The 14,853-nt window shown below is 19.2% G+C and overlaps 1 protein-coding gene across 1 annotated transcript; it reads right to left on the reverse strand.

The window, feature by feature from the left end:
* Nucleotides 1-13,346: 13,346 nt before the first annotated feature.
* On the reverse strand, nucleotides 13,347-14,707 carry INS49_004009 (uncharacterized protein; the record flags this gene model as incomplete). The annotated part of the gene is made up of 3 exons (XM_043164799.1): nucleotides 13,347-13,725; nucleotides 13,789-14,534; nucleotides 14,603-14,707. The coding sequence occupies 3 exons, from the start codon at nucleotides 14,705-14,707 to the stop codon at nucleotides 13,347-13,349; spliced, it is 1,230 nt and encodes a 409-aa protein (XP_043018449.1).
* Between the last annotated feature and the right edge of the window lie 146 nt (nucleotides 14,708-14,853).

A 14,853-nucleotide genomic window follows, 5' to 3' on the forward strand; every position in this document is an offset into this window, starting at 1 on the left:
AAGCTATAAATACTTTTAAAGCTATAATTACTTTAAAGCTATACTTAATTAATATTAATTATTTTAATAATAAAATTATTTTTATAATAAATATAAATTTTAAAAAATAAAGTATATACCTTATATAAATTAAAAATAAATTATAATACTTAATTTAATATAAAAGTAATACTTAAATAAAGGCTAAAAAGCTATATAATATAATAAAATAAAAATATAAAACTATTTTATATATAATTAAGCGTTTATATTTTTATATTTATAATATTTATTTTATCTTAAAAATAAATTTAAATATTTTAATTTAATAATTAAAAAGATTTACTTTAAATATATTAAATACTTATATTATAAGGTAATTAGTTATAATTAAAATATATAATTTTATTATTTATTATATTAAAGGTTTTAAAAATATTATTATAAATATACTTTTTAAAAAGCTATTAAGGCTATTAAATAAAGTAAATTATAAATTTAAAAAGAATATTAAAAATTAATATAATATTTTTCTTAATTAATTATTTTAACCTTAATTATTTAATTAAAAATTATTACTATTTAATAATTATTTTTAATTAAAAGAATTACTTAAGATTACTTAATACCTTTATTATAAAATTTATTTTAAAAACTTAATATTATAATAATAATTATTCTTTTATAAAAAGGCTTATTATTTCTTTATTTATAAAGAAACTCTTTAAAAATAACTTAAAAAGGATTTATTATAATAATAAATTATTAATAACCTTAATTAAAGATAGAAAATTATTAAGAATTATTATATTCCTTTTAAATATTATAAAAGGAATATTATTTATTTTTAAATTTAAGCTATATATTATTAAAAAGGAATATATATTAATATTAAAAAAGCTATTTTTAATTATTTTTATTATAATAAGTAAAATACTTAAATTTATAATAATAAAATTATTTTAATTATATTAAATTAATTATTTATTAAGATTTATATTAATATTTAATATTTACTTTTTAATTAAGAATATAATAAGCTAATTAAAGAATAATATAACTTAATAAGATAAATTAAAGTTATGCCTTTTAAAGTAATTAACTTAAAAAACATTAAGAAATTTTTTATTTAAAAATTCCTTTTTAAATAAAGGCTTTTAATAAAGATAATAATAAATAAGGGATAAAATAATATAAATTAATTTACTTAATATTTTTTAATAATTAAAGTTAAAAAAATTATAATCTTAATATATAATTCTTATATTAATAATATTATTAAATATAAGTACTTTATTATTATAATTATTATTAAAAAAATGCTTAATAAAGGAATTAAAGGCTAAGTATAAATCTTACCTTATACTTTCTTTATTAATTAAACTTTACTTAAAAATTTTTATAAAAAGAATTCTTTTTATTTTTTTATAGCTTTAAATTAATTATTTTAATTAAAATTATTATTTTTATATAATATATTTAAACTTAAACTTTAAATATATTTATTTAAAATGCTTTTAATTTCTAGCTTTAATTATTTCTTAATTTCTTATAAAATATAAAGATAGTAATTAAATTAATCTTTAATTATAAAAAAAAAGTTATATAATAAAATATATATTATAATTTTCCTTAATTTATTCTCTTAAAAAAAGATAATTTAATTTTATTTATTAATAAGTAAAAAAAAAGTTAATTATTCCTTATTTTAAAAATTAACTTATTATTAATTTAATTTTTTTATTATTTATAAAATTTATTATAATAATATTTATAAACTTTAAATACTTAATAATATTTATTTTTTAAGCATATTTTTATTAAAATAATTAAAAAGATTTATTAATTATTTTAAGATATAAAAACTTAAACCTTAGTTACTTTAAAAAATTAATCTTATAGCTATTATAAATAATAACCTTTTTTTAAATATTTTAATAAAATTTAGTTTATTTAATTTTATTTTAAATAATCTTAATTTTAATTATTATTAAAATTAATTAAATATATCTTTATTTATTATTTAAGCATATTAATTATTTATAAGCTTAAACTTATTAAATTCTTTAAACTTTAATATTTAAAATATTAAATTTATAATATACTTATATATAAAGTAAAGAAACTTAAGAAATAAGCCTTTATAATTTATTAATATTCCTTTACTTTAATTAAATAACCCTTAATATTTTTAATATAATTAGCTTAATAATACTTTTAAATCTTAGCTTAAGTATTTATTTAAAGAAAAGTTATCTTTTTTTATATATATATATATATATATTTATTATAATATAAAATTTCTTTTTATATATATTTATTTATTTAATTAAATTTAGCCTTAAGTTTAAATATAAAATATTATATTTTTAAAAAATGCATTATAAAATTTATTATATACTTATTTATTATTTTCTTATTAAAATTAAAAACTTTCTTTTTCTTTTTAATAACTTAATTTACTTTTTCCTTTTTTCCTTTTATCTTAATTATTATTTATATCTTATTAAAAGCTTATTTTTATAATTAATATAATAAGAATTTTATATTATAAAGTTATAATTATTAACTTTAAATAATATTAATTTTCTTATTTTAAATAATATTAAAGTTAATTATTTTTTTAAGCTATATTATTTTATTAATAATAATTATAAAGCTAAGTATACTTTTAAACTTTATTTATTTAATTATTATAACCTTTTATACCTTTTTTATATTATTATATTTATTAAAAGTATAATTAAATTCCTTAATATAATAAATATAATTAATATAAGTATTATTATAAAAATTATATAAAAAGTAATAATTAAAGAAAGGAATTATAATAAGAATATTTTTATTTATAATTAAAGAAAAATTATAATTTATATACTTTAAGTAATATTTATAAAGAAAAGCATTTTAATAGCTATAAAAGGTTATAAATAAAGCTGCTTAATAATAATAATTAAAGTAATTATATATTATTATTATATACTTTTTATAAAAAGCTTTATTATTTTTTTTAATAATAATAATATTTATATAGCTTTTAATTAAATTTTTAATATTATTTAAAAATTATTTTTTTTATAACTTATTAAGAAACTTATTAAATAATTTCTTAATTACTTTTTTAAAAATAAAATTAATAAATTGCTAAATAAGGTATTAATTTTATTTAATATTAATAATTTTATATATATAAATACTTTTTATAAAGATATTATAAAGAATAATTTTAATAAATTAATCTTTATTAAAAATGCTTTTTAGCTTAAAAAAGGTATAAATACTTTTAATTAAAATTTACTTAACTTATAAGTTATAATAAATAGCTTAAGAAGAAAAAGGAAAATCCTTTTATATTAAACTTTTTAACTTTAATTAAAGAAAGTTTAATAATAAAAATATTATTATAAAAAAATATTAAAAAATAAAAGAATTATAATATTTTGCTTTAATTTTAGCTTAATTTAAAAGTTAATTAAAATTAAAAAAAAATAAAAAAAAAAAAAAAAAAAGAAACTTAAAGAAAAAGAGGAAATTTATATATATAAAGTTGCTATAATAAGAGAAAGTAAGTAATGCTAATAATAAGCTATTTTATTATTAAAAAAAGTAATTTATTACTTTGCTTTTAATTAAAATTAATTTATTATTAAGAAAGAATTATTTATTTTTAATTCCTTATTTATAAAGAAGTTATTTATCTTTTTATTATAAAGAAATTTTAATTAAGTAATTTATTTTAATTTATACTTAATAAACTTATAAATTAAAAGGGAAGTATTTTATAATTAGTTATTATTTAAGAAAAATAAAAAACTATATATTTTTTTATTTTAATAATTAATAAAATAATAAATTAATAGCTTTTAATAATAACTTATAAGCCTTTTTATTACTTTTTTTTTAATTAATGTAATTATTTAACTTAAGAATAATAAGTTATTAGTTTTTATTACTTTAGCTTATATATATTATTATACTTATTTATTTATAGCTAAGCCTTTTTTTTTTTTTTTTTTTTTTTTTTTTTTTTATCTTTATATTATTATTAATTAAAAATTAAAGATTAACTATTATTTAGTTATTTTAATAATAATATACTTTTAATATATTAATCTTTTTCTTTATTTAATTCTTATTTAAAAATAAATAATAATTATTTATAAAAGCTGCCTTAAGTTATAATTAAATATTAATTATATTTTTTCTTTATTTTTAACTCTTTTTATTTTAATTATTTATATAATAATTCTTAAAAGTATAAAGCTCTTTTTATTATTATATCTTTTCTTTTTATTACTTAACTTTTATTATTTATTCTTTATTTTATTACTTATTTTCTTTACTTTTTTTCTTTATAATTAAAAATTAAAATATTTTTTAATTAAAAAAGCAAGGTAAAAAAGTAATTTTAATTATCTTTATATTATAAAATACTTTAAAACTTTAATACCTTAATTTTAATAATTAAGCTTATTAATTTAAAAAAAAATAATTTAATATTAATAATTATAAAACTTTCTTATTTTAATAACTTTAAAGATTTATTTAGCAAAGCATTATAATTTTTTAATATTATAAATATTTAAAATTAATAAAATTTTACTTAAAAAGTAAGTATTAACTTTTTTAAAGATTTCTTTAAAATAAAAATTATTATAAATAAAGTTTATTTAAATAATATTTAATAATCTTAAATTCTTAATTAATTATTATTTTTTAATATAAAATAAATAATATTTAATAATAAGCTTATAAAGATAATATAAAAATATTTCTTAAATATTAATTTTTACCTTAAGTTAAGAAAATTAATTAAGTTAATAAATTTAACAAAATAATATTAAGCCTTTTTTATTTTTAATTTCTTTAATATAAAAAGAATGCTTTATAAATATAAAAAATTAAAAACTTAATATATTATAGCTTTTATAACTTAATAACTTTTTAACTTTTAAAATATTATATTTTTACTTAAAAAACCTTTATATTATAATTATACTTTACTTAAGAAATATTAATAATATAAATTAATAAAGAATTATAAATTTATTATTATATTTATTTATATATTTAATTATTAAATAATAATAATTTTTAATAAAATAAAGAATTATTGCTTATTATAAAATAATTTTATATTAAGAAATAAAAAAAGTAAGATAAATAAAAATATTAAAATGCTTATTTATAAATATTTAATAGTTATTTTAAAAAATAAAATATAAAATTTTAATAAAAAGTTTATATTAAGATTAAAATAAATTAATAAAATATTTTATAAATAATATATTATTAAATTTATTAAAAATTATTTTAAGGAAAATTAAAAAAATAATAATTAAAAAATATAAGATTAAGTTAAGGCTTTTTTAATTAAAACTATATATTATAAAATGCTTAAAGTTATTATTAATATTATTATTTAAATATTTGCTATTTAATTAAAGCTTAATAAAATTAATAAAGTTATTTAAATGCTTATATTAATTTTCTTTATTAAGATTAATAATATAAAAGTAATTAAAATAAAAAATAAGCTTTTATTATAAAGGAATATTATTTAATAATAGCTATTTAAATTATAATATATTAAAATTATTATTAATTATAAAAAGAATATAAGGGAAATAATACCTTTAATATAAATTAATTTAATAACTTAATTTTAAATATTTAATATATAATAAGGCATAAACTTTTAAATAATTTAAAATTAGCTAAATATAACTTTAATTAAATAAGCTTTTAGCTTAAATATTATATTATAAAATATTTTAAAGTTAATAAAGAATATTTATTTTAATATATATAAAACTTTTTTTTGCTTACTTATTTTAATAATAAATATAAATAAAACTTAAAGTATATTAATTAACTTAAAATAATTAAAATAATAATAAAGTTTATTTAAGAATAATTTAAAAAGCTTATAAATAAGCTAATTAAGTAATTAAATATAAAGTATAAATATTAAAAATAAAAATATTATAAAAAGTAAAAATAAAAGCAAAAGCTTTATAAAAAGCAAAAGTAAAAATTAATAAAGCTAATATATTATATTTAATATAATAATTAAAAAAAAGAATAAATTTACTTTTTATTTTATAAAGATATTTAAATTTTTAATAACTATATTAATATTAATTATTAAAGCAAACTTTAATAATTAAGAAGATATAATTAATAAATATATTATTAAGTAAATTTTAAGAATATTTAAAGCTTTTATAAAAAAGTAAAAGTTATAATAAAATAAGTAAATAAGGAATTAAAAATAATAATAATAATTAAGATTATAATAAAGTAAATTTTAAAACTTAAAGGCTTAATTAAAAATAATAAAGTTTTATTTTAATAATTTTTATAATATTTATTATAAAATGCTTAAAAAGGAATATATTAATAAGTATAAGGAATTATATAAGAAATAATATTATGTTAAATTTTAATTAATTATAAAAAGCTAGCTTTTATGCTTATTTTAAATATTTTTTTAAGAAATTAATTCTTTTCTTTTCTTATATATTTAATGCTTTAATTAAGCTTTTTTTATTTTTAAGAATTTTTAAAATATTTATCTTTTCCCTTTCTTTAATTTCCTTTTATTTTTATCTTTTCTCTTTATTATATTAAAGCTCCTTCTTAAGTTATCCTTAAAAGGGTTTAGCAAAACCTATTCTCTATTATTTAGGTAGCTTGTTTTTAATAGTTAAAAACTATATAAAAATATTATACTTATCCTTATTATTATATTTAATAATAATAAGCTATAATTTCTTATATAGCTTTTTAATCTTACCCTTAATCTTATAAATAATGCATAACTTAAAGAGCTAAATACCTTTATATATCTTAAAATTAAAGCATTTAAAGTAAAAAACGCTATTATTAATTAACTTTATAATCTCCTTATAATTAAACTCTTTAAATAAATTACCTAAGGTATTAATTATATTATTATATTAAAGCTTTAAAAAGAAATTATAATTCTTAATTTTTTACTAAGTAAAATATATTTCTTTTAGCTTATTTTTTAATCCCTTAAGTTATTTATATTATTAAGATTATAATAATTTTAATATTATTAGGATTAAATTTAGTTTAAATTAAATAAGCTTATTAAAAGCATTATTTAAGTTAAAAACTAATTAAACATTATCTTTGCTATTTTTATCTTAATAATATAATTAAATTATTATTAATTAAAAGATTATTAAGCTATTTAAAAGATTTAATATAAGGTTATATTTATTAATATTAAGCAACTTATATAATTCTTGTTAATTATGCTTTTCTTATTATACTTATATATTACTTTATAATAAAAAACTTAATACTTTTATAATATTTAAGTTATTATAAATATTTAAAGCTATATTAACTTATTATTTAGCATAAACCTTATATAGCTTTCTTATAGCTTTTTAAATAACCATTACTTTTTTAAGAGTTAAGAAAGTTAATATAAAGTTTTTTATAAGCCTTAAATATATATTAAAAATAAGGAATGTTAAAATAATGCTATTAAAGCTAATTATATTATTTACTATTTTAATAACTATTTATAAAATAGCTTTCTTAATATAAGTCCTTAAGAGTTTAACATAAAAAATATTAAAAGCTTATTAAAGCAAAGCATAATATTTCTTAACTTTATTAATAAATTAATATACCTTTATTAATACTTGCTTATAAGTAATGCTTATAATTTATGCAATGCTTTAAAATTTTGCTAAGGCAAAGTTAGTTTTAATATTATAAATAATATAATTTAAAGATCCTAAATAAATATTTATTTAATATTATTAAATAGCCTTTTATATATCTTTTATAAAAAGAAAGATTAAAAAACATTTAACTTAAAAAAGAATTATTAAATTAATAACTTATAAAATAAGCAAAGCAAGCAAATATATAATATTTATAATAATCTTATAATTAAAGTTAATATTATTTTAAAAGTTAAACTTAAAATATTATAATGCCGTAAAATAAAGTTAATAATAATAATAAAACTTAAAAATTGCTTTTAAAATAAAAAAATTAATATTATTATAATTAATATTAATAAAAAAGTATAAAAGATAGTTAATTAAAGGGTATTTAAATTTATAATAAAGTTATTAAAGCTTTATTTTTATTAAGAATATTGCTAATATATTATTGCTTTTTATATTAAGAAAAATCCATAAGTATTTCTACTTTTAAGTAATTAAAAAGGTTTTCTTTAAATACTTATCTTTTTATTAAATTACCTTATTAATAATATTTTAAAGGAAGAAAGAATTCTTATTTATATTTTAAATATAAAAAAAAAAGTAAGCTTATTTATAATATAAAATATTAATAATCTTGCTAAAGTATTAACTTATATTATATTAAGTAACTTAATAAATAAGCTTAAGCTAAATTATATTTATACTTTACTAACTTATATAATATTTAAATATATAGAAAATGCTTAATATTACAAAGCTTAAAATTGCTTATATTTAATTATTAAAAATATTGCTATTTATATTTAATATAATGTCTTAATATTATTAATAAAAGTATTAATTTTAAATAATAAATATCTTTATTAATAAATAATTTTTAAAATTAATATAAATATTAAAGCTGCTTATATTATTAAAAAAGTTATAAAGAAAGGCTTAGTTTATTAAAAAGGTATAATAAATACGCCCTTTCTTATTATTATTAATAGCTAAAGTTATTATAATGCTAATAGCTTTAAAGTTAAAATCTTTAAAATTAATAAGGAATGTATTAAACTTATTATTATTAATTTATTATTTAATATCCTTATATATATAAATATATATAGCTTTAATATATTATTAATCTTTAAATAAATAATTTATTAATTAATATTTCTCTTTATAGCACATAAAATATTTCTTTTTTTTTATATTATATATTGCTATTATTGCCTTTATTAAGCTAATATTCGCTATTATAGCTATCTTTATAATATCCTTTATTATAGCTGCTATCTTTAAATTAATAGGGCTAGCTTAATTGGAAGTTTAATTAAAAGCCGTTACCTTTAAAAGAAGGTTAAGGGTACCTTAGGCATTAATTATTATTATTATATTGCCTATTAAGATAATATTACTTTTTAATATCTATAATAATTAAATTATTATTATTTTAATTATTATAATTATTAATATAGCCTTATTTATAAGCTTATTAATTATTTTTTATAATTATATATTATAATATAAGGTTTTAAGCCTTTAATGCCTTAATATATTATTATAAAATAAAGTAAAGTTGCTTAATATTTATTAATACTATTAAAATAATATAATGAAATTTAAAAATGCCTTATATTACTTATAAAATTATATCTTATAAAAAGTTATCCTTATAAGTAATATACTTAAATGCTTTATAGTAAAGCTATATTTTATTAATAAGCATTTAAAAAATATTTATATAACTTTTATTTAAGTTTCTTTATTAAAGAGTAAAGAAAGTTAAAGTATTTTAATTTATAAAATAATTATGGTAATTATTATTTATATTAAATTAATTTTTAAATTTCTTATATACTTAAGTAAATAAGTCCTTTTAATTAATAACTTAAATATAATATATCTTTATTAATTTCTTAAGTATATATAAAAGAGCTGCTTTAAACTATTAGGATTAAATTTATAGGTTGCTATAAGCTTTATAAAAAAAGAAGATCTTATTATTAAGAATATTATATAATTCTTTAATAAATATTTTATTTTTATAATAATATTTACTTAAGTTAGCTATTATATTTAAGTTAAGTAGGAAGTTCTTTATTTTTATTAAAGGTAAAAGAGCATAATAATTATATATTATATAAAAGTTATTAGCTAGAGAAAGATTGCCGCCTTTTCTTAATGAATTAAAAGGTTCCGAAGGGTTATTATTGCCTTTACCGTTATTGCTAAGTAAGTTAAGCGATTTAAGTAATTTAAAATTAAAAGAATTATTATTATTAAATAGTTTCTTAGCTTTTATTAAGATATAATTAAAGTTAAAAATAATATAAATACTTAAATTATAGCTTTAAATTTAATTAATCTTAAATATAATATAATATTCTTGCTTTTAATTTATTAGTTATTTAAGATAATTTAATGCTTTAAGGATATATATTAATTCCCTTAAGGTATTTGCTTTTTAAGTATAAATGCCCTTAATTTAAAGAGTTTTCTTAATAATGCATAATAAGTTTTTATTAACTTATATAAATATTAACTTAATTTAGCTATGGAAATCCTTAATAAATGCTTTATAGGCCTTATTATTTAATATATATGCCATAGCTTAAATTTAGCCCTAAATATAGGTATTTAAGTATTATTTGCTGCTAAGAAATCCTAAGGAATTTATTTATATTAAAAGATTAAATATTTTAATAATACTTTTAAGTATAAAAGTATAATTCATTATAATTAATATTAATAAACTATTTTAACTAGCAATATTGCTTATTATATTTATTATATTATTATTATTTCTTATTATTTTAATAAAGTAATAATAAGAGTATATTTAATTTAAAAAAGGGGGTAATAAGAAGGGGAAATAAGTAGTATTAAGGAAAAATAAAGAAATTAAGGGTTACTTTTATAACTTAGCTATTAAAAGGCAAATTAGTTTCTTTCTTTATATTTATTTATATAATAAAATATAAGTAAATATATTATTAATAAAAATAAACATTAATTTAATTTTTTTAATTATAGCTATTGTTATGGTTTAGGCTTGTGCTTATAGTGATTAGTTAGCGGGCTCTGGCCCTATAAGAATAAGCTTTAGCGCAGGTATAAACGGGGAGTAAACCTTTTCTTTTGTACTTTAAATATTAACTTTATTTAGGCACCTTTATTCTATAAGTTTAAGGCTAGCTCATAATATATATTTAAAGTCCTTTTGCATTACAAACTTATAATATAATTATATGAAACTTAGTATGATAAGACTTAAAAGGAATAATGGCAGCCCGTTAAGCCCTTTCCTATCCTAAGAAGCTTTTATCTTGGGAAAATTTAGTAACTTAGCTAGTAAAGATGAAAGCTAAGTTTATAATGAATAAAGAGGTAATTAGCATTAAAGAGGCTTAATTCTTTTATATATTTAGCTAATTAAAAACTTTTTGCAATTAATTTCTACCCTATATTAATTTTATAAAGATATTTAAGGGGCAGCTAAAAAGCTTTTTAAAAAGGGTTTGCCTTGCGTTTAGGGATCTTTTTAAGCAAAGGCATGCTAGGCTTAGCTTAATTACGCTATAGTAACACCATAAAAAGGAAATAATAGATTTTCTTACTTACTTTAATTAGCTTTCTTATATAATTAAGGCTTAAGCTTAGCTAAATAATTATAAAATATTATTTATAATTAATAAACTTATCGCTTTAATAAAGTTAAGACTTAATTATAAAGAATGGCTAAAGATATTTAAGGCATTTTGCTTTACCTTATGGTAATATAAGGGCATTTTTAACGTTATAATAGCAAAAAATAATACTTAACCTTAAAATAGCAAAGTAATAAATATTAATATTATAGTAATCTTGGTAAAAGGAGTTAAGTATTATGCTTATAGCTAGCTTAGTTATTATAAGCATAATTACTTAAATTACTATAGGAAAACCTATATATAGCTATTATTAATTAAGCTTAGCAAGGGGAAGGCGCTTAATTAAGGTTGTTTTTAATGCATAAATTTTTTTTTATAAGATAAGGCTTAAAGTAATGCTAGCTTAATACTAGCCTAAGCTTAAAGCAAGCTAGCTAATGCTAATTAATTTAATATTATAAAACTCTTAAAGCTTAAGAACTTTCCGCTAATAAAGCAGATTATTTATAATTAAACGCTAATTAATTATAGGTTATATAATAAATCCACGATCTTAAGGCTTTAAATAAGGAAGCTTATATAAAAGACATAAATTAAAGGATCTTAAAAATGCTGCTAGCTTAATCACTAGCTTACGCTTAAATAATTATCTTTCATTAGCTTGCTTTAGCTAGCATATTAAATTATAAGGTATAGAAAGGATAAAAATATATATATAATATAGGTTGGCCTAATGGCATAATTAAAGCGCTGCAAGTTAATTAAATGGCTAAGTAAAAGGCAATGTTTAATTCACGATTAAAGCAGTGCCTTCTTTATTTTTTATTACATAATTAACCCCTTAGGAAGGCCCCTTTGCGGCTCTAACCTAGGGAAAGGGGATATGTTATGGTTTAAGCTTATGCCCATAGTGATTAGTTAATGGGCTTTGGCCCTATAAGAATAGGCTTCGACGTGGGTATAGACGGGGAGTAAACCTTCTCTTTTGCACTTTGAATATTAACTTCATTTAGGCACCTTTATTCTGTGAGTTTAAGGCCAGCCCATAACAGCTATTAAATTTAAAAGTTATTATTAGGATTGTTTAAAATGTAATAAATGTATATATATTAAGAGTAGGGGAGTTTATTATAATTTCTTATTATAATAATTATCTCTTTATATATTAAGTATTATTATTATTATAAATTGCATTATATAAATTTATAATATTAATAATATTAATTAGCATAACTAAAAGGTTATTTCTTTAAGCTTTATTAATTTATAGTTGCCCTTATAATTATTAATTAATATTAGCTAAGTTATATATTGCAATATAATATTTAATTAGTATAGTAGTTAATTATTATTAATTATAAAAGGAAAGAAGGCAAAAGGCTTAATTATGCTAGCTATTTTATATGCAGCGCTAAGGCTGCTGCCTGCTAGGCATCCTAACGGGCCAAAGCTGCCTAGTCCCAAACAGTCCTCCATACAAACGACACCCATTATTCCCACACATCCATGTATAAACGTCGATACCTGATTTTGCTGTGTTTTAGTGCTTTCTTGGTGGGAGGGAGAGGGAGCAAATCTCCCAAAGGCGGCAGCGGTGGCGGTGGAGGGGGAAGACGAGGAAGGCCACCAGCTGGCATAGAGTTCGATGCAGAAGAAGAACGGATACTTGAAGAGCCTGACGACTCTTCGTTTGGTGGTAAGCCCATAGTGCACACTCGTAGACCTTTATCTGGCGATGCTTGAATCAGAAGGATGCCTAGGTGGGTAGTTGGGTGGAGAGCATGGAGGCAGAAGTTATGCATGCATGATTGCCTAATCATCGTTTAAAGTTGATGAGAATATAAGGACAAAGGACATGAAAATCAGACTGTTGAGGTGTATATTCACATCAGTTTGAGCAATCAATTCTTTTCTATCTCTCTGTATGCATTTGTGTACGTCCGCGTATTTGCCCGCGCTTGCCCGTGACCAGCTTCTCGAAGGATGATGTAACCTTAATCCAGCGAGCAAACTTCTAGTTCTTGAGCTCCTCGTAAAATGGGTAGTCAGTGTAGCCTCTTTCAGGTGGATCGGCCCCATAGAACGTTGTCCTATCGTATGGGTTCAACGGGAGTCCACTTCGCAACCGCTTAACCAGATCCGGATTCGCGATAAAGTGTCGACCGAACACGATCAGATCAGCGCTGTCGCTCTCCACCTTCGGCGCGGCGTTTTCACGGTTGAAGCTTCCTGCGGCGAAGAAATGAATACCACCAGACTTCAGAATGTTCCGGAATGGAGTCAAAGAGTTCTTCTTGATGGGGGCTGCCTCCGATCCAGTGCTGGCGGTGTACTCGGCGAGAGACTCCATCTTCTGCTGCTCGTCGAGAACCTCGTCGAAACGAGGTTCAACCCTTTAGTGATGTAGACTGTCAGCCATGGGATCTTGACTAAACGAATGAGGAGAAATTGCTCACATGTGAATATAAGCAGGTCGCTGAGTGGTGGGAAGGCCAGCGATCTTCTCACACAGATACGACCAATGTGCGTTGGGATCACTGTCTCGGGTGTCTTGGAAGTAGTTGTAAGGCGAAAGACGAATGCCGACCCGCTCCGCCCCAACTGCCTCACAGACTGCTTGAATGACTTCCAGCACGAACGTCGAACGGTTCTCAATGGAGCCTCCATACTCATCTGTCCTCTTGTTGACATTGTCGTGCAGGAATTGGTCCAGGAGATATCCATTTGCGCCATGAATTTCGACACCATCGAAGCCAGCCTCATTGACAGCCCTCTTTGCAGCTGCCGCCCATTCGGCAGTCAATGTGTGGATCTCGTCCACCGTCAAAGGCCGGGGCGGGTTTTCAGCACACGAGCTTCCGTCAAGGTATGATCCCGACATGGGGATGTCACTCGATGACACACACTGGTTGCCTCCTCGCATGCCGGGCGACGAGGCCCGCCCCGTGTGCCATAGCTGGCTCAAGATGAGGCCCCCCTTGGCGTGCACGGCATCAGTGACGTTGCGCCACCCTTCGAGCTGCTCAGGGGTGAAGACTCCAGGGCACCCTGGATATGCGCTGGCATCCAGGCAAATGTCCGTTGCCTCGGTGAGTTGAAGGCCGCCGGGGGTTGAACGGTCTGAGTAGTACTTGACGACTCTGGGACCTGGGATGTAAACTCCTCGGGACGAGAAGTCATTCCTCATGCGTGTGAGAGGTGCCTAAGCGAATTTGTAAGCCAACCAGGTCCGGAGAAGAGGATTCTCTGGGCATGCTTAGCTGCACCTACCTGGACGATGCGATGCTGCAAGTGCCATTTTCCCAAGTCCAGGGGCTTGAAAAGAGACGTCTCTCCAAGGGGGGTGAAAGGAGTAGGAGGTGAAGCAGATCCCATTTTGTCTTGACGAGAGTGATAGAGTTGTGTTAGGACAGGACGATGTTCTAAGACCCTAGGCAAGTGTAAGAGAGGCAGTATTCGTTTCACCTGTGAGAGCAGAGACGGCCTTCTGGGCATAGACATTGAAATATCCTGACCATTTT

The sequence above is a fragment of the Diaporthe citri genome, assembly GCF_014595645.1.
Source record: "Diaporthe citri strain NFHF-8-4 chromosome Unknown scaffold_11, whole genome shotgun sequence".
In the NCBI taxonomy this organism is placed as follows: domain Eukaryota; kingdom Fungi; phylum Ascomycota; class Sordariomycetes; order Diaporthales; family Diaporthaceae; genus Diaporthe; species Diaporthe citri.